This window comes from Nasonia vitripennis (genome assembly GCF_009193385.2).
Source record: "Nasonia vitripennis strain AsymCx chromosome 2 unlocalized genomic scaffold, Nvit_psr_1.1 chr2_random0007, whole genome shotgun sequence".
NCBI lineage: Eukaryota > Metazoa > Arthropoda > Insecta > Hymenoptera > Pteromalidae > Nasonia > Nasonia vitripennis.
In genome coordinates, this window is record NW_022279614.1 from 2,392,726 (window position 1) to 2,414,202 (window position 21,477).

General features: G+C 36.0%; 1 protein-coding gene across 5 annotated transcripts in view; it reads left to right on the top strand.

Annotated features, from left to right (window-relative positions):
- Positions 1–21,477, top strand: part of LOC100116824 (importin-11) — a 337,441-nt gene that overhangs the window by 33,271 nt on the left and 282,693 nt on the right. For 3 of the 5 annotated variants that reach the window (XM_031925208.2, XM_031925210.2, XM_032601544.1), the window contains exon 3: positions 9,517–9,687. In XM_031925208.2, the coding sequence (XP_031781068.1) occupies positions 9,565–9,687 (123 nt within the window). In that variant the 5' untranslated portion in view covers positions 9,517–9,564. The remainder of the gene's footprint in view (positions 1–9,516; positions 9,688–21,477) is intronic. The other 2 variants (XM_031925209.2, XM_032601545.1) reach the window with 1 other exon arrangement.

Here is a 21,477-nt window from a genome sequence, read left to right on the forward strand (position 1 = left end):
ATTTAACCAAATTTTACCAAATGTACATAATCATATACCCACACACACACACATATATACGTATATTTCATGTGAACTATTGACCATTTTCTTTAAAATATTTTAGCGGGCGTTTTACATTTCTTTTGCCCGGCGGGCGTTTTTAATTTTTTTTCGCCCGCATATGCAGCATATACGGGCAAACAAAAAATAAAAAACGCCCGCCGTGCAAGACGGTTAAGTAAGAACTGCCATGGCAGTCTGTTTTTAAATAATTTAACAAGTCTATCCGCGGAAGAACAGACATTGAACTTCAATATTATCGATTTAGCATGATAATGACAGATTTGAACATTGACAGTAACTGGCTTGCATACTGATTAGATGAAAATATCTGTGCAATTCACTTTTCAGACCTCATTATTGGTAACTTTGGGCATATCGTCGGTCCCTACGAAGAGTAGTACGGTTCAGATTTGCCGTGAAGACTAGTACATTTCAGATCTTTCCCACATGAAAAAAATCCAATTGTTTTGGAGATAAACAAATAGTTATTTTGGTTAAAATAATTAAAATAGCAATATTTTCAAAGTTGCCAAAAAATTTCAAAATTAAAAATTTTGTATAGCACAGTGTGGCTAAAATCCGTTGTTAAGTCACGAATAGGCGAGACTTGCGGACTTTAGCAGTCTGCGCTATAAAATTTTATACTATACTATTGACTTAAATGGTTCAGTTTTACACGGCGCTTAGCGCCCTCGCTACGTTCGGGTGCTAACTACGCCGTGTAACAAAGAACCATTTAAGTCACCGTATCGTAATGTACTACTATTAATTACTTTAATCAGAAGAAGAAAATTAATATTAAACCTCAAAACAACTTTTTAAAATTCAAAATTTTTTAAAAATTGTTTGGCAACTCTAAAAATATTGTAATTCTATTGGTTTTAACCAAAAGAAATATTTGTTTTTCTCCAAAACAATTAGACTTTTCATGGGAAAGATCTTAAATGTACTAGTCTTTGCGGCAAATCTGAACCGTACTAGTCTTCGTAGCAAATCTGAACCGTACTACTCTTTGCAGGGATCAACGATATGATGACACTTTTTTATAATTTACACTTAATCAACGATAATTAAGACAGTGTATATTATACCATTTTCAACATTGACTGAGAATGTGAGAACTGTTTGTCGTGTATCTGCTATTCTGCTGAATAGCACAGCAGATAATATATACAATCTGTATACTGTACGTGCTATATATTTTTGTATGTATGTGTGTGTACGGTTAGGTACTGCTTGTGCTGCCATATAAATATAAGTAAGATATAAGCAGACATCATACTATACACATGAAGCATACTAGGTTAAGTTATTACTTTTAGCCTCTTCAACACGTGCATACGTTTGAAAAATTACCACAATTATTTGGGTAAACGATAGATTAAAGTAGATTTTTAATTGAAAATAATTATCGTGATGAAATATGTTTTGATTGTTCTTATTATATCTGTTTATTTCTATGAAGGATTTGTTTAAATTATGCTTAGTAGTTCTGAGCCAGTGACAGGTACATCGAACTGGCCAGTTAGCACTAGCCAGTCACTGGTCTGCTCACCAGTTTTACAGCTCAATTTTCTACAAGGGTGGTTCCCTAAAAGCACACAATATTTTAAAAGATTTGTATATTTTGAAATTTTTTAGAAATATTTTTTAGACGATTTAAAACTATAAAATAAACATTTTCATAAAATATACGACCCAAAGATTTATAAAATATTATTAAAATATGTGATTGTAAATATTGTAAAGGAAATATTTAAAAATATTTTTTGTATATTTTTTCAAAATATATTTTTGTTTGAATCGGACATATTTTGTGAGAAATATTTGATAATGTTGCACAAATATTTTATCAAAATATTTGCGTAAATCACTATAAAATATATCTAAAATACATTTTTAAATATTTTATGAATATTGCTGGGATACATTTTTATTTCGTTCACAAAAAATATCGAGATAAAATATTATAAAAAATTCAAAAACATTAAAAAATAATATTTTTCAAACATATTTTAGAAGGCTAGTAATATTTTAAATAAATGTTAAATTACGAGATTTTGATACATTTTCTTTTCAAGATTTTAAAATATTTTATAAGTATTATGCAGATACCTTTTTAATTTGTAAGATATTGATTAAATATTTTGATACATTTTTATAATCTTTCCAAGTCATATTACTCAGCATTATTTTACAAAATATTTTATAAACATTTTAGGGGTGTAACAGACGGAGTGGAGACGAGTCGGAAAGCGAAAAAGAGTAAACGCGGGCTTGAACCGCGGACTCCGAGATTAATAAGCGGGAGTTCTAACCATTGAGCTAATGTCTACGATGCAAGCGCATGCTATGCATCGTAGTACGGCTGTGCGGACTCGTATCGCTGACTTATGTTTTGATTCAAGTCGAAAAATAGTGTTTTTGTAATATGTCAGTACGGACAGATGTATGCGAGTGACAATGTGTGTGTGTTCTCAAAGAGAAAGCTTTGTAACAGTTCAAATTATCAAATCAAAGATTTTGATAAATTTTGATATTTTTGAGGTTCCTGAGTCCGAAAATTACGTTTTAAAAAAATGTTTGTATATATCTACGTACCCGTTTACTAAATTTTGTCCTCATTATAACTCTGGAACGGATTGATATAATAAGCTAAAATTTTGCATGTTATTTGACTATGTCTCAACTTAGAACTGATTAAATTTTGGAGTTATATGACTGATTTGTTCTGATTTTGTATAATTAACGATTATCTACATTTCATAATCTTTGAGAAAGCATACTGCTAATTCAGTTAGCAGCGGTTTTTACATTTTGTTAACGAGTTTTTTTATAGATTTTTTATTTCACAGATTTGAGTATTTCCTAATCAAGTTATTAATATAGTTAATTTAAGTAAATTGTCTGATATATACCTTAAAGAGAATATAATAATCTATCTTTTTACTGCGGCCTTACTGAAAAAAATTGCACGATTAATCGTGTTAAATTATCGAACTTTTAACGACGTGATTAGTCGCACGATTAATCGCGTGACTAATCGCGCGATTTATCTAAAATAAATTTTTTAATAAAATAAAATTGTTTCAAATGCAAAATTATTATGCCGGGTGGCTAATTTGGGTGTTACCATACAGATAGTAACACCTATACTAGTCACTCTTCTAACTAATTTTACATTTTAAACATATTTATTTTATTCAAAAATTTGTTTTGGATGGATTGCGCGATTTGTCATGCAATTTAGAAAAGTACATAGTAAGTATACAATTCCGAAACTATTGTGGTGGTGTATGAGTGACATTTTTTAAGCTATAATTCTAAGTTCATCCTTGTGAAAAAAAAGACTAATAAAAGTAGTGAAATCTATAAATATAAAAATGTCAAGTAAATGATCTTTTTTTTGCTATACGCATTTAGATATTTTTTGGAAAAGCTGTTTTCAACTTTAATTTTATCTTAGCGCCAGTAGTATAGCAAAAAAAGGACATTTACTTAACATTTTTATATTTATAGATTTCATTACTTTTATGTCTTTTTCTTGCCAAGGTTTTTACTTTTGAAAATTTGATAGACAACAAGCTACTATTGCTTTAGATATTGATCTCTTCGCGCATATAATTGTATAGCATTATTATATGTACATAATATATAATAGCACAATCGCGTGTCACCGAGTAGCAGACCATTGTCGGTAAAGTAGATTATAACTGCTGTAACCACTAGCGTATAATAGATCTCACCGGAAGTCAAGTGACCGGTAGAGACAAAATATCGGGAGAAGAAACTCTGACGAAAAGAAATTCACCGAGCAAATTTTCAACTTGCAATATTAAGTTAATATAACGTAATATATTCGAATTAATCCTTTTAAAGATAAGAGATTCGCTTAATATATTTCAAATAGATTCCAACAGATTGCGCATACTAATGATTTCAATGCAATCGAGATTTTTGTTGGATGTAAGAAAACCCAATTTTAAAGTATATAAGGTCGTCCTGTCCTGAACCGGACTTCATCCTTTCTTGCCAGTGCGGCGCTATCGCCCCTCTTGATTCATAATATATGAATAACGAAAACTTGCATGTCCCAAAAACATAAGTAAAATGTTCATGAAACCTTGCAAAAATAAAACTTACATTATTTCTGTACATATTTTATAAATAATTTATTAATTTGTTAACGAAATATTTTTTTAACCTTTTAAAAATATTACAAAATAGTTTGAAACATGTTAAAAATGTTTTGCAAGTATTATAAAATGATATCAAAATATTTTTTTGCAATATTATTTAGAAATATTTTTACCCTAGGACAAATAAGATTGTAACAATATTTTAGAAATATGCTTGAAATGATTGCAGGAACATTTCTTCTGTAATGTAAAATATTTTCACAATATTTTTGTTCTGTTAGGGTTCAAGCATAATTAGTCATTATTTTAGAATAAAAACAGTATGCATGTAACTCGAACAATAATTATTGCACGTATCGTAATGTACTATTTTAGTCACTTGCCACGACTTTCTAAAAGATCTGGACGGTCTTGTTTACTCTATCCGAGCTTAAAATGTACCTTTAACATGCCCCCTCAGACTGAACTAGAGACATTTCTAAAAAATATGAATAAAATATTGCTGTAACTGTTTAACTTTCCCCAAGAGACTGGATAGTCAGTCGGTTCCAGGATCAGGGTAGGGGAAAGGAGCAAAAAAGAGCCTGTTTTTATATTCTCAACAATAACAAAATATATTTCTTAGTTAAACATTAGCATTTGGAATAGTTGTTAAATCCCGGCTGAAACAGAAATCAATTATGCGTCTTGTTAAAAATACTTCGCCTTTACAAGTAGAATTGTTTAAACTAACGCGGTCTCGACCGCTCTGTGTACGCACAGTAACGGCTGGGATAGTGTAACGGTGTTTTGAGGTTATCCCTCAGATTTGTGGAGTCGTGAGCGCACGGCTTCACAAATCTTCGTCGCTTGTCTCGTTCTTCTCTTTATCCTGTGTGCACACAGAGATAAAGCGAGTCGTGAGATGTCGGCGTAAGGCTGGCTTTGTTGGTTAGGAATTTACCTTTGTTTCACCAGGACGTGAGCGCACGACCGGGCGAATCGCCGGCGGAACTATTGTTACTCCCTTAATCCTGTGGGCTCACAGTGGCAGAGGGAGGCAGCAATGTGTCGGAATGTAGGTTAGGATTTTACGGTGGCAGCGGGTGTCGCCCACGTGTGCTCACGTAGACGAGGCTCGGTGTCTTTCGGGTGTTCCGGGTTGCCCCGTGTGCTCATGATGGCAATTCGGAGTTTCGGGTTTCGGTTTGTCTACCAAATCGTCACGTGGGCTCACTAGACGATTCCGTCGGCGTAGGTCTATCTCTCGCTGTTCCTTGTAGCAACGTGTGCGCACGATACTACCCGGAGTGGAGCTCGAGTAGAACTGCCCGTTGCGCCGCGCGATCAGCCATATAAAGGTGCGCGGCGTGGATGTGTAGGTGCGTTCACGGCGCACCGCGTGCTGGCAATTAAACATTGCCAGAAACAAAATTTGCTGCTAGCAATATTTAATTCATATTTTTTAGAAATGTCTCTAGTTCAGTCTGAGGGGGCATGTTTAAGGTACATTTGAAGCCCGAGTAGATATAAGAAGACGATCCGGAACTTTCAGAAAGCCGTGGCAAGTGACTAAAAACACTTATTTATATAGTGAAATGTCATGAATTTTGGTTAATGATTTTAAAAGGTATATACATGTTTTTTTTTCGATAAAAATGGCATATGTTTTATATATTTTCGATAGAATTTTTTCTCTCAAATTACATCAAATAAAAAAATTTTTTGGTAAGAAGAATATCTTTTTGTTTTTTTGCAGGATTTAACCCAGGCTTGATCCCTTAGAGTTATATGTTGATCCATTAGAAACAACTCTCAAGATACTTTCTACATAACTTGCCATGCCTTTTTTATTGTACTTATGGTGTTTGTATCATGTTCTAATACATAAAAAGAAAATTTTAGTTGTTCACCAGAAAACAAAATGAAACGGGCATGGCAAGTTACGTAGTAAGTATCTTCAGAGTTGTTTCTAATGGATTAACATATAACTTAACTTTAAGTTAAGTAAGCCCTTGATTAAACAAAACAATTTTTTTTTGCTTCATTATGATTAAATATAATAAACTTGACTTTGTTTGATTGATATCAGTTCGTTTTTATCTGTAATTTTGTAACGGAATATATCAAACTCGCCTAACCTTTTACTTTTCTAAAAGTCAATTTTTTTAGAGGTCCTTTTAAGTAAATTTTTGTCCTAAAAATAAAATAAAAGCTACTTTAGCACCTTTCGACCATGGTTTTTTTGTAACATTTTTATCATTAACATAAAACACTGATTGCTCTGTCGCAAAATATTAGTATGGTGGCTATGATTGATAATGTATGTTAAAAAATTTGGATAGGTGTAAATTTTCGCTGTCCACGAATATTATTATTACACTAAGACAGAAACAACTACAAAGCGCACCACCTAGACTTCGTCATTGGCCATCCTGTACACCTGGACGTTATCCTCATATGATTTATTTACCTAGACACAAAAAACCACGTTGCAAATTGTCCAGACCTCGTCATCGGCCACCCTGTACATCTAGACACTGCCCTCGAATGATTTTTACACTGAGACACAAAAAAAAACCACGGTGCACTTCACCTAGACGTCGTCATCGGCTACGCTGGCTACCGGTACCGCGCCACTCGATATTGAATAAAAAAAAAAAATGAAATCACACCCGTAGTCCCGCTGGTCGGTATATGTGTGATTACATCAGTAATACAATTGGTCTTTATAAGTATAATCCTCAAAAATGGTTTTTTATGTAGATAACTAACACAAATGTTAAGTAGCGAGAGCGCAGCGCGAGTGTCGGTGGGCTTGGCGAGCCCGAAGCGCGAACTTCAGCAGTCGTGCCTTATATGTAAATCGCGAAGCCTAAAGGCCGCGCGTGGCGCGCTAGTTTCATTTTATCCGCTCTTAGCTGAACCGTCACTTGCAAAACTACGTGCCGAACCGCTTAACGAAGCGGAACACGCGTTTCCATTTCTTGAGAGTTCTTCTAACCTAGCGTCTACTAACTCTCCCCATTGCGGTTTCCGCTCGACTTTCGTATTCTCAATTACTTTCATCCTGTTTTTTAACTTTCCTGCTCTTTCACTTATAGTTAATTACTATTCTTTCAATTCTGTCTTCATTTTTTCTATCGCTAACTTTTCTTTTCTTAAGTTTCTTACCTTCTCTTTGATTTTCTTCTTGAATTCTCTATCCTTCTCCGAGAACGCTAGCTTCTTCATCTTGCTATCGAATCGAATCCTTTTCCTTGGAATTGTCATTTCCCCTCGTTGATCTTCCGGGCATCTCGTCGATGTTCTCCTTTGTTTCCATACCTAAGAGCACATTGTTTGCCCTACTACCTCACCTCGAAGTATGACTTCGAGGTGAGGTATATTATTAATTGAACAACAACGAATAGGTTGAGTGCTGATAGGCAAGTTTTTTGATTATTAGAATCTGCAAGCGTGGTGAAAAAAAGGGTTCAGCGAAAACTGATTTTTATTTAATTATAGTAAATAGAATCTATAAACTAGTATGTGCCATCAGGAAAAATGAAACAATACCCGAAAATTGGAAGGAATCTATCATTATACCGATTTTTAAAAAGGGGGATAAGGCAGACTGCAATAACTATAGGGGTATTTCACTTTTAGCAACATGCTACAAAGTTCTGTCAAACGTAATACAAGTTAGACTCACTCCATTCGCGGAAGATATAGTAGGAGATTATCAGTGCGGATTTCGGCGCAACAGATCGACGAGCGATCAAATGTTTACTATAAGACAGTTGTTAGGGAAAAAGTGGGAATTTTGCGAAACCATAACCAACTATTTATAGATTTTAAAAAAGCGTACGACTCTATTAAGCGAAGCAAAATGTATCAAATTCTAGTACTTCTCGGTGTACCGAAAAAACTCGTGAGATTAATTCAAATATGTCTGAACGGAAGCACGGGAAAGGTCCGAGTAGGCGGTAATGTATCAGAACCCTTCATGATACGCGATGGTTTAAAACAAGGGGATGGGCTCTCTACGGTGCTGTTCAACTTAACGTTAGAGTATGCCGTTAGAAAAATGCAGGTTAGCCAGCTGGGCGCAACGCTTAATGGAACAACGCAGATACTAGGCTACGCAGATGATTTGGATATACTGGGGGATTGTAGGGAAACGGTAGCAAGAAACGCGGAAATCCTCATAAAAGCGGTGGAGTATACAGGGTTAGAAGTGAGTGAATCAAAAACAAAGTACATGATTGTGGATAAGCTAGGCATCTGCAGAGGGGAGGAAGATATCAGAGTTGGGAATTTTACTTTTGAAAAGGTTAGCGAATTCAGGTATCTGGGTACGACCATAAATGATAGAAACGAGATTAATGTCGAAATAAATAAGAGACTCCATTCGGGTAATGCTTGCTTCTACGCCGTGAGTAATTTACTTAAGTCGAGGCTGTTGTCTAAAAACGTTAAAATAAGAATATACAGGACAATAATACTGCCGGTGGTTCTGTACGGGTGCGAAACGTGGGCTCTCACTAAGCAGGCGGACAACCGTTTTAGGGTATTTGAAAATAAAGTCTTGCGAAAAATATACGGGCCGCAGAAAGATGAGGAAACCGGGGAATGGAGGAGACTACACAATGATGAGTTACACAATCTGTACGCGTCACCAAATATTAACAGAATAATAAAATCGCGCAGATTGGGATGGGCAGGGTACGTAGCGAGAATGGGAGACGACCGTACGGCAGCGCGTGTCATGAAGGGCAGGCCGATGGTAACGCGACCTCTAGGTAGACCTAGACGTAGATGGGAGGACAACGTAAAAGCGGATCTAGTAGAAATAGGACGGGTGGGTGTCGATCGGAGAGGTGCATCTTGGGTGGGGTTGACACAAGATAGGGCAGCGTGGAAGGCTTGCGTAGATGAGGCGATGAACTTTCGAGTTCCAAATGCCATGTAAAAAAAAAAAATAGTAAATAGAATCGCTAGATGTAAGTGCATAATCATTATTTTTCGTACCTTGACTCATGCGATTTCTATCATTAAAAATATATCACAAACAAACAAAAAATGAAAACCAGCTTTGACCAGCCACCTAATTGTACTACCTTAATGGGTGGGATTACTTAAGGGTAAGGAGCATGGCATTTGGTAATTGAGACAAAAGTTATAGCAGTGAAACAGTTCAGAATCTCAACCTGTCGATATTTAATAGCATAACGGATTCATTAATAAGAATGCGATATATAGGTGTTTGTAATTGTTTTTTATATAAATATGCATATTATTTCTAGGCAGTTTCTAATATTTATTTTTTACATTCAATTGCTATAATATATGTATCTATTGTATATTATAGATTATTTAGATATGTATTTGTAAACAACTATCAATCTTCTAGTACCTAATGGATGCTTCAGTAATAAAAATTCTTGAGGAGGCTGGCAGCCAGGATCCTAATGTTCTTAAGCCAGCAGAACAAATGTTAAAACAGTGGGAAACACAGAGAGGTTTCTATACTGCTTTATTTGTAAGTACTATTTTATTACAATGAAGTTTATTAAATTATCATAAATCAATATGCAGATTGCGGATTCTGAAAATGTCTTGCAGAGCGTAATAATCATTAGTTCATAATACTGCGACATATATCAAGAAAACAATTACAGGAGGAGAAAAAAAAACTTTTAGTTTAAACTAGCAGCCTGTCTGCTGAAAAATATATTAAACGCTTCGACAACAACGTCATACATTGTTCTAAAACCGAAGTAGAAAATACGCGTAGCAAGTAGTATCCGAAAAGCGCTGAGACAAAGGGTGCTGAAGACAGGCCAGCGCCTATTCAAGGCGTCATAAAAACAGGCCTACACTGTTGCGCCGGCGCAGTAAACAGCAACTCGGAAGTCTTTGAGGCTGCCTCGGATAATTATAAAAACCAATACGGTTTGATGGCTATCTCTAGAAATGTGAATGAAGTAACAAACGTCAGCAAAAGTAACGGAGACGTGCCATTAGATAGCAGTCTCTTATAGACCGAGTTGTAATTAAAAAATTTTAACTACGGAAGAAAGAAAAGAATTTTGTTTGCTCACTATATTACCGGTATCAAATGATTTAAAAAACAAATCCCAGTCTCGATAGTAAAAATGGGATATCAACCAACCAGGGAGGAAGTTTTACATAAACAATAAATAATAGCAGATAAACTTTACAATCCACCGCATACGACACCTGACTTGCTATACACAACCATAGATATAGCTAGAAATAAATTTAAAGCACTAATTGATAGCGGGGCTAGCAGGACTTTCATAAGGCAAGGCGTACGGAAAATCGCAGCAAGAAATGTTTTATTCGTTAACAAAAATGTGATAGCAAAATTAACGACACCGTTAATCGAACTACTTAAACCTAACCGAGCGCAAATACTGCAGACGCCGTTTGGTATCTTAACTACCTGAGCTGTCACCTGTGTCCAACGACTTACGGTGAGACTCACGATTATGAGACAACTCAATCGAACAACTTAATCCCATCAAAACTAACCTTTTATCTCAAGATATCCGATACCGTAGTTCACGAAGAGCAGATAGTCATAAAAAGATAGCCGCGCATGAGATAGCCCTAGTCGAACAATATTCACGTTTGCGACTCGAATCGTGGAGCTATGCGCCCGCGAGAAAACTTTGCCGAAAGAAAAACCGCTACAAATTCTTTGGCACGTAGCATCCTTTAAGATTATGTATTACTTTAATATCAGAATTGTTTTTACTTCATATATAATTCTTTCAAGTTGTTGTACTTTTTGACATTTGCCGCGATAAGGCGCACCAATTGTCAAAGAGAAACAAACAGAAGGACTCCAGATCCGCTTCATGAAAGGACTTGGAAATAAAGTTGTCTATATAGTTATAATAACCTTCAATAATCATGATTTTTTAAGATGTAACGAGACACGAGTCTCATACATAAATATACGTGAAGGCGGCTGCAATAGGTTCTACACGCGAAGCGAGCGCGCGCTCAACAAGCGAAAGGGGAGTCCGCATGAGCGCGGACCGCAGTGGCCGACAAGCGACTCAGCCATAACGCGCTAGGCAGCGGAATCGCGCACGCGGAGCGCCGCGAACGCACCTATACATATACACGCCGCGCGGCTTTATAAGGCCGACCGCGCGGCGCAACGAGCAGTTCTACTCGAGCTTCCGATCCAGGCAGTATCGTGAGCACACGATACTGCAGGGAGAGCCAGATCTAGACCCTCGCCGACGAAATCGTCTCGTGAGCACACGTGACGACTAGTTAGCAACACCGAAACCCGAGACTCCGTATTATCGTCGTGAGCACACGAGATAATCCGGAAAACCCGAACGACACCGAGTCTCGTCCACGTGAGCACACGTGGACAATACCCAGAGTCACCGAAACCCTTTAGCCTACATCCTGATGCATTGCTGTTCCCTGTGCCACTGTGCGCATACAGAGAGTCATAGGAAGGAACTAGCACCTATCACCAGAAGCCTTGAGATGGATGTATGAGGCTGTACTCAAACCCATACTGACGTATAGATCGGCAGTGTGGTGGAAGATAGCAGCCCTCTCCACCTCAAACATCCTCCTCGAACGGCTGAGAAGCCAAATTGTGAGGAGCATCTCAGGTGCTGTGAGGTCGACACCAACAGCGGCACTGGGACTGCTGCTTGATGTAAAACCACTCAGAGTGGCACTGGCTGCAGTGGCTGGGCAAGCCCTGCACAGGATCACCAACTCGCTTGGGGAAGACAATATGCAGGAGCTACCACAGCTCCCAAAAGGATTGAACGAAAAGGTACTCTACGGATGAACCCGGACGCCATGAACAAAGCCTTCCTGTTTGATAAGAAATATAGAGTAAGCATCCTATCCAGGGGAGAATGTGATGACAATAGTACATTACATAACTAGGGGCGAAAGATGACTTTTTCAAGCGAGGATGATGATTGAGACTCCCACTCGTGGTCAAAACATCACCCGAGTCTGAAAAAGCCACTCCCCCCTTGTTGTACACCGTACTTTTTGTGATAAGTGCACGAATAGGACACTTATCATGCATATGAAAGGAATAGAAAATTCGAGTACTTTTCAAAGTAAAACAATAGTATGTTGAAAATTTCGAAAATTTTGAAAATTTCGAAAATTTTGAAAATTTCGAAAATTTTGAAAATTTCGAAAATTTTGAAAATTTCGAAAATTTTGAAAATTTCGATAATTTTGGAAATTTCGAAAATTTTGTAAATACTTATATAAACACACACACACATCCATCGGATAGGTTGGAGAGTGAGGAAAAAACTACTCCCTTGGGAGAAAAAGACTTTTTCCTCCTAAGGGAGTAGTTTTTTTCCGCTACTAAGAAAAACTCGATTTTCCATTCATTTTACATGCATGGAAAGTGGCCCTTTTCGTGCACGTATCCTGAAAAAGAATTGAGATCAAACAAACGAATTCTAGTTTATTATATTTAATCGTAATGAAGAGAGGAACATTCTTGAGATAATTACTACGTAACTTGCTCTATTTAAAAGTAGTAATAATGTGTGTGAATATTATTCAGTTTTTGAAATGTGAGTGAGAAGTGCAATTAAAAGAATGAAAAGTATGAAGATATAATACTGTGCCTCTATATGCCCAAAGTCACCCTCGATGAGGTTTGAGAGGTGAATTTAAAGAAAAGTTCAGTATCCGAGTCAGTAAGTTTAAGTCTATCATCATACAATGCCCTTTGAATTGTAATGATAGACAAACTCACTGACTCTTATACTGAACTTTTCTTCAAATACACTACTCAAACCTTAATGACGACGACATTGGGAATTATTTATTTTAAAATAGTATTAGACAGGGATAGAATCAAGAGCGCGCGAAGCGCGCCTTCATTCCTAGTCTAAGAAAATTGGCGATTTGAAAAATTGTCCTAAGACTTACATAAATCAATGCATTTCACACGATCCTTAAAAATAATACATTTATTGTATATAAAATCAAAACGTTAAATTGACATTTTGATGAAATTTATATTTATCATAATTAACATATTTTACAAAAATAAAATATATTTCGATCCTTCATTAAGCTGTATATTTTAATTTATATACACATTTTGCGAATACAAAGCTTTTTAGTGCTCGAGTAACGGAAGGAAACGAATGGCATGTTTGTTTTCTACAGATGAGATTTCGTTACCTTAGAAAGTTGAAGGGGATACAACACCTTTAAATCCTGAAAAAAAGAATTATGAGTAAAAATGACAAAATTAAAGTAAATCATTTAAAATGTATTTTAGTGATATTTAGTATAAATACCTTTACCATACTAAAACCTTAATTATCCCTGCTGACCCATTGTGGCACTCAGTACAACGTTTTGTGAATTTTTTCACTGTCCGTAGAATTCCAAGTGAACAAATGGTTCTTTTGGGCTCAAATTCAAGAAGGATACTTTGTACACCTGTAGTTTTGGTATGAATGTAGGGATTTTAATCTGAATGTTTAGAAAATGTTTTTCATAACACGTGCATCAAAAACGCGCTTTTCGCCTACGAAAAGGTGGAGCAAAAGTAGAGTTTTACAAGCCTGAGGCAAAAGGCCTTTTTAATGTTTTTGTGCGTATACATACGTATAAACACACTCACACATACATATATACATATATCTGAGGTAAAAGTATTTTTTTCCTAGGGGCGAAAGTACTCACTTTCGCATCTAGGGATAAAACACTTTCGCCTCAGATATTTGCATTTGCGTGTTTGTATGTGTGTGACACAGTTCATATATGTATGTATATACTATCGGTCCATGTAACATTGAACACAATTCAGATGTGTACTACTATGAGATACTGGACTTGCTTTTTCTGGCAGGCTAAAAGAAGCGTTATCAATGCACACATTATAAAACGCAGGATACACAACAAGGGGCGAATTGACTTTTTCCGACTCGAATGATGGTTGAACACTCGTGTCCGTCCAACTAGTGCTCAATAATCATTCTCGCTTTAAAAAGCAAACTTTTGTCCTTAGTTGTGTAATGTACTGTTATACACAAAAAGGAGACATAATAAGCAAACTTTTGCCATTTTTAAGCATTTAAATCAAAATCCCTGCATTCATGCCAAAACTACAGATGTACAAAGTATCCTCCTTATATTTTAGCCCAAATGAACTATTCGTTTACTTGGAATCCTACGGACAGTGAAAAATTTTACAAATCATTGCACCGAGTGCCACAATGGGCCAGCAGGGATAATTAAGGTTTTAGCATGGTAAAGTTGAAGGTATTTATACTAAATATCGCTTAAAAAAGTTTTACATGATTTACTTTAATTTTGTCATTTTTACTCAAATTCTTTTTTTCAGGATTCAAAGGTGTTGGGCCCCTTAAAGGATTTTAGACGACTTCTGGCCTTGGCTAAAGGGTTTTCTAATATGCCTCTAATGAAGCCTTAGCCTGCTGATCTTTATCAGGCCCTCCAACTGAAAATACGTCATGCAAATTAATTCTGAATTGTAAAGAGGCCTTTGGCGCAACAAAATCAACGATCTAACATTTCTGGCATATGCATTATACACTTTATGGTGAAGATCAATATCAACAGCATATGTATGGAACAATCTTTGCTTGGCGATTTGAAAAATTATTTTACTGATTTTCGCATAGATCAATTTATTTTACATCATCCTCACAGTTATTATTGTTATCGAATAAAAACACGCAAAAATAATAATTTTTTTGCACTTTTTTTGTGGAGCTGTGAAGAGCCTTGTAGCAAGGTATATTTGTAATATTTCTTGCAGCCGTCCTATGCAGCCTTTTTCTCATGACTGCGGATGGGTGGGTTTCTTTTTTTCACTTTTCTTTGAGCTTGTAATTCTTCGACGATCGTTAAATAACATAGTACTGCCTGAAATACAAAATGATTGTTATACTAAAACAGTCAAATAATGCAATTAATCAAGGAGTAAACTATTTGAATCTTGTCTTCACAGATGGACCAACTATAACTCCTATTAATACACAGAGCGAAAGGGAAGAGTATAAAGGCGATACCCCAACATTAAGGGGACCTACTTTTTTGAAACATAGGAATGGGCCGTAAAAAGTATGTAATATAAGGTTTTCGAGTGCGCTCATTCTGATCTGATAAAATATAATATTAAAAAGTTATAGTGAAATTTATAATATAAAAATACTATAAATATATACTATAAAAACATTGTTTTCATGATAAATTTATATTTTTATATAGTGTGTGCATAATGAATTTTTCAAGACAATGTCACAGAAAAGTTAATTCAAGAAATTTTATCGGCAGAAAAAAAGATCTAAATTCTGTTCTGTTAATAAAAAAATGAAAAGTTCTTCTGTCTGTAAACTGTCGTCTCTAGATTATCCTGAGGTTGATTTTAAAGGTTATAGAATCTTTGATATGAGACTTTTATTTACATTCTTAGAAAACAATTTGATGTGTAAGTGTGTTGGAAACATAAAATTTTATGAAATAAAATGTCATGGATTAGGTGGCAATTATTTTATTACGTGTGATAAGTATTTACATGAGAAAAATTTTCACAACTGTAAAAAAATTGAAAAAAAAAATCAAATGAATTTTTGAAATCAATAGACGCAGTGTCCAAGCCATGAGACTGGTTGGTGGTGACCTTGAAAGTTTGAGAACTTTTTGTGGTGTAATGGACTTTCCTCGTCCAATTCAGAATGCAACTTTTACTAAAATACGTAATGTGCTTTTTGAAGTTACATCAAGAGTCGCGGATAAGTTTATGTATGAAGCTGTAGACGAAGAACTTCGACTTACACGTACTAATTCACAAAATGAGATATGTGAACCTGAAAGTGTTAATCCAGACGCTATTAGTCAACTGAGTATTGAAGATTTAGATGAAAATATTAGATGATGAATCAGATTTTACGAATACTCCAGATGAAGTAGTAGCTTGTAAACGAGAAATAGGTGTTCAAGGTGATGGTACGTGGCAGCATCGAGATACTACAATGGAGTTTTTACAATCTTGAGTCAAGAAAGTGGAAAGATTATTGATTTAGAAATTCTTTTTTCTTACTGTTTACAATGCAACCAGTATGAAAAAGTTCATGGATCAGAAGGTACTAAAGAAAGGAAAATTTGGTACAGCGCACACTTACCATCATGTACAAAAAACCATTGGGGTTCTTCTGGGTCAATGGAGTCTTCAGCGATTGTGGATATTTTTAGTCGATCAATAGAAAAATATAATGTAAAATATGTGTCGTATTTAGGAGATGGAGATTCGTCAACATTTTCAAACATTATAAATTTTAAACCTTATGGAACTCATGTGACAATAAGTAAGAAAGAGTGTTGTGGTCATGTTCAAAAACGCTTTGGAACGCAGCTCAGAAACTTGGAGGAAAAGGAAAACTGACCGATAAAATTATAGATACACTACAAACTTACTATGGCAATGCTATAAGAGCACACCCTGATTCAATAGAAGACATGACTAGAGCAATTTGGGCAATTTTTTATCACAAAGCCTCAATGATAATAATCCTCAGCACATTCACTGTCCTCCTAGATCCGACTCTTGGTGTAAATACCAAAAAGCAGTAGCTGAAGGTTAACAAGATGCGTATGTTCATCCTCGAACACTACCAGAAGAAATTTTCAACGAGATCAAGGTTGTATTTGAAAATTAATTAATAATGTTTTGTGGAATATTGATCCTAAAACAGACTTTGTTGGACTTGAAACTCTACTAATATCTCAAGAAAATTGAGAAGACTTACGCATTTCAACTGTTGATGATGGTGCATATGTCAGTGGCAGTCACTAAAATGTTATTTCTAATCAAATTGGTATGTATAAATGTATCTAAATTATATTCAAAATAATCTAGTATTGTAGACGTAGAAATTATTTTTTTTGTTACATTATAAACAGTGGACAGTATACACAGTAATATAGTATAACCTATAAAAAGTTTTACAGAACTGCAGTTTCATTATTAAATACTGGTACATTATACGACATTTTTATAAAAGTATTTATAATGATATGTAAAACATATTGCAATTTGTAAATACACGTACTTTTGTTTTACAGGTTATGAGGTACTAAAGTTAAAGTATAGTGCTAGAACTCCAAATCAATGTAAAAAAGTAGCAGAACAACATATTGTAATATATTTTATACAGAATTATGATGCAAATTTCAGAAAAATAATAAAATCACGTTTTTGTATTATTTATTCTAATAATGCTTGTTTCAATATCCTGTATTTTTCTTTGAGTACGCAGGATTGAGACTAAACGGATCAATGAGTTGTACCAAACCAAGGCTTGTTCTGTTCATTAGACATCTCTCTACAGAGTGAGTGTGGAATTTTGTAAAATACTGAAAGCCTATAAAAAATATCATGTTTTACACTGCAGCAGTTTTTAAGAGAATATATCTATTGAGACATATATAAACATTATTTTTACAGTTTTTTACATTATTATATTAAATTAAATAATTACTTTACAATTTGGCATAAAAAATCACTCAGTTTTACAAAAAACAAGACATTATTGTAATAATTATTTTAAGGTGGTTAGGTCCCCTTAAACTAATTGGTGGCCCTTAAAAGGGCCGATTGGTATGTAGCGAGTTATAGTGATCCGGGCTGGAGAGCACGCTCAGGTGAGCGGTAGCGTGGTTATTTCTGGAGCTTCCGAATAGCTAGAAGCTGACTCCGAGACCGACTACGGTGAGCCTCCGTGGTCATATGCGGCTTTACGGTATTCCTCTTATAAGAAGCCTTGTACGTCGTGGGCGCGCCTTTTGGCGGCAGCGAGCAGACGGGGATCTCGAAGTCTGGGGCAGCGGAAACCGTCGACTCATGGAGAATGTCTCTCTCGAGCGTTGCATCGATGGGTCGTGGTCATGTGGGTTTCCTGAGCGTCACCTTACGTGCCGCAATTTGAAGACGTTGCTGGTCGTCCTTCGACGGGTGGAGCTCTAATAATTCTGTCGTGGACGATTCGGCCTCTTCTGCGCTGATGAGGAAAAGGTCCAGAAGAAAGTGGATCGAAATCTTTTAATGGCTCGTTTATTCTTGAAGATCTTTTGTCTAGACTGACAGTCCGTGGTGTGGCGTCTCGAAATTGCTAGTGGAGTGTCGAGAGTGGGGGTATGTCTGCACCGGACTGTGGCCGGGAGATGACTGATAGTCGCGCTCGCGTGCGCCCGGTATTTATAGGCGTTCGATGATCAGCGCTGACGCGTACATAAGAGTGGGGGTATTCGTGCGCAAGGGACTATGGGAGAGCAGGTATCAGCGTGGGAACTCGCACACATGCTTGACGAAGAATGTGTTGAGATCCAAAATCTGCTAGAATATTACCCACTGTCAGAGTGCTACAAATCGTATGTGTGTGCAGGTAATATCAATCCACCTGACTGTTATCTAACTCCTAGTAGTGAACTTCAGCATAGCTCTCTTGATTTTGCCTGTAGTTCGCTCAATTTTTTTCTTGCAATTGAGATTTTGATAGCCTAAAATTTTTCCATAATTATCGTTAAAAAAATATATAATGAAAAGATGTTGATAACAATTCGTTTAGCTTCTTTTCTGTTTCTTCACGTATCACAGTCCACAATAATTTATTCATTTTTTCCCTATATATAATTAAAGACTTGATTAACCTAATGCTTTTCTATTTATTTGACTATCCGGGAGTAAATAATTAGGTCCAAAGGTTTGACAACTAAATTGTAACATTTCTCCACAGCGCTATTACAAAGCATGAGCGATTGAGTCACAATTGATAAGTCCAGCACCTAATTTTTCTAATTTACCTGCTATTGAGGATTTATCACTAGCTCTAGCTATATCTTTAGTCAAACCAATTGTGTAAGGCCTGATTGATTTTCTTTAGATAGTCTACAAAATAATTATTTTATTTTCATTAGCAAAGTAAATTACAAAAATAAACAAAAAAATTGATCTTTTTCATACTTACATGTTCTTTCAATCTTTTGCCAAGTAAGTGCATTCTGTGATTACTAGAACTAATTTTGCTTACTCCTGCTTTTGATGATTTAAATCCTCAAGTAATTAAACAACATAAAAATACAGTAGTTTTATGTTATTTACTTTTCGTTTCTCATTCACCAGTTTGCCACCTTTTTCAGTTTCTTCTCTTACGACAATCATATTCATATTAGGATCTACTTTTCTTGGCCCATATAGATCCGAAATTGGTATAATTTTAAAGATCAAAGAAGGGTCTACATCTTCAGCAAAATCGTTTAAGCAAGCTATATGTTTTGAATATATTTCACGCAGTTTTTCACTGAAGATAGAAAGAAAAAAGTTTAGAAATGTTGCTTAATAGTATATTATGTACCAAGGGCGTCAAGTAGCCTATTTATACCGAGTGTGCAGTACGAGTCACAAGCGAGGTAGCACGAGTCAAAAGCGAGCTAGCACGAGCCAAAGGCTAGTGCGTTTGCGAGTCAATGACGAGTGCGTTAGCCCTTGATGCACAATATATTCTTAGGCACGACCGCGATACGGAAGTGCCTTATAGTTTTATCAGCGAAAAGTGTGTGAGATTCGATATTTCACGCAATTTTCGATCGATCGGGCTAAAATTTTAGAAGAAGTCTCATCTTGCACAAACTAAAAAACTAATTTTTTTTATCCCGAACCTCTACGTTTTTTGAAATGCGGGCACAATTTATTCGATTTTTGCGTGCATTTTTAAATAAAAATTTTAGTCTTACATGATTATCTTTGACAGACTTCAGTCGATCAGACTAAAAATTTGTGGGCGAACTTCTTTCATAATAGTAAGGTGCCGAATTTATTTTGGGTTTGATCCTGCATGTATACACATAATGCGGTTACCTCCAAAAATCGCAAAATCAGTTGTTTAGCTTTAACTCAAATTTTAAGCATTCTACATAAAAAAATGAAATAGAAAAGTTGTAGATCTTTGAAAAAGACAACTTTTTCCCTCTAACATCAAATCATGAAAATGCTTATAACTTAAGTTTATAGCCCAAAATCGATTTTTTTACAGCTTAAAAACCAATTATTCGCCATAACACCAGATTTACATTTTACATGAAAAGTACGTAAAAATTGTTTTACAAACAACAACTCTAGGAACTATTTTTGAGAACCAAAAGCAGTAGGGTGCGATCGCGAAGCGCGAGCACCGGGGGGCATGGCAAGCGTGAGCAGTCGTGCCTTATACGCAAAACGCGAAGCGTAATGCCGTAAGGTCGCGCGTGGCGCGCTAGTTTGTAAAAAATGTACTGATTTCTGCGTTTTTCGCTTATATGAAGCACTAATAAGGTCACCTCTTTCAAACTGCTTTTCACAGTATCATGTACACAATATTTTTAAAAGATACAAATTAAAAATCCAATTACAATTAGATTGATTACAAAATAAAAAGAATAAAAGGGAAGGACAAGGTGAAACAACTGAGTAAAACTGTTGCTAGACGAAGGCCACTAGGTACTAGATATGAAACGCTCCTTGGACTGATGCAGAGGAACGTAGGTCGATGCTGCTCGAAGTAGACGACCAGACGATGCTGCAGGAAGCAGACGGCTAGACAATGCAGAATGAAGGAGACGAGTTTGATCCTGAACCCCTAATCACCTTGGTGGATAAGGGATGTATGGAAATGTCAAACTTCAAAGAAGCCACAAAAGGCTAGTCAACGGGCCCCACGGAAGTATTGTTCAACGATAGTACCTGTGGAGTTCCGATGTCGGAGGGCCACTTGTGCAGAGCTTGCTCTGCCTACGCCACATAAAAAACACACGCACGCACGCACGCATGCTCCCACGCAATCACGCACGCAAGCAAGCACGCACGCACCTACCCATGCACGCATGCGCGCACGCGCACACACACTATATGTGTAGTATATATGTATATGTCAATTTTTAAAAATTTTACGATAAGCGAGCAAAAATAGTATATTGTATACCAAAGTCGTAAAGTGGACTTTTTTAGGCCGAGTGTGGAGTTTGCAGTACGAGCCGTAGACGAGTTAATATTCTTTATTGCTCTCTCTAGCCATAAAGCAGGGTTTATGGACAGGGTTTAAAGACTCGAGTAGCTCGAAAGACTCAAGTAGCTCAAAAATTCAACTATCTCAAAGTTTTCATGTCGCTAAACTCAGCTGTGCTGCTTGCCATCGGGTACCTGTATTTAAAACATTTTTACCGAGTTTTATCTAAATAGAATCGATTCTAGTTAATTATTAAAATTAAAATATTT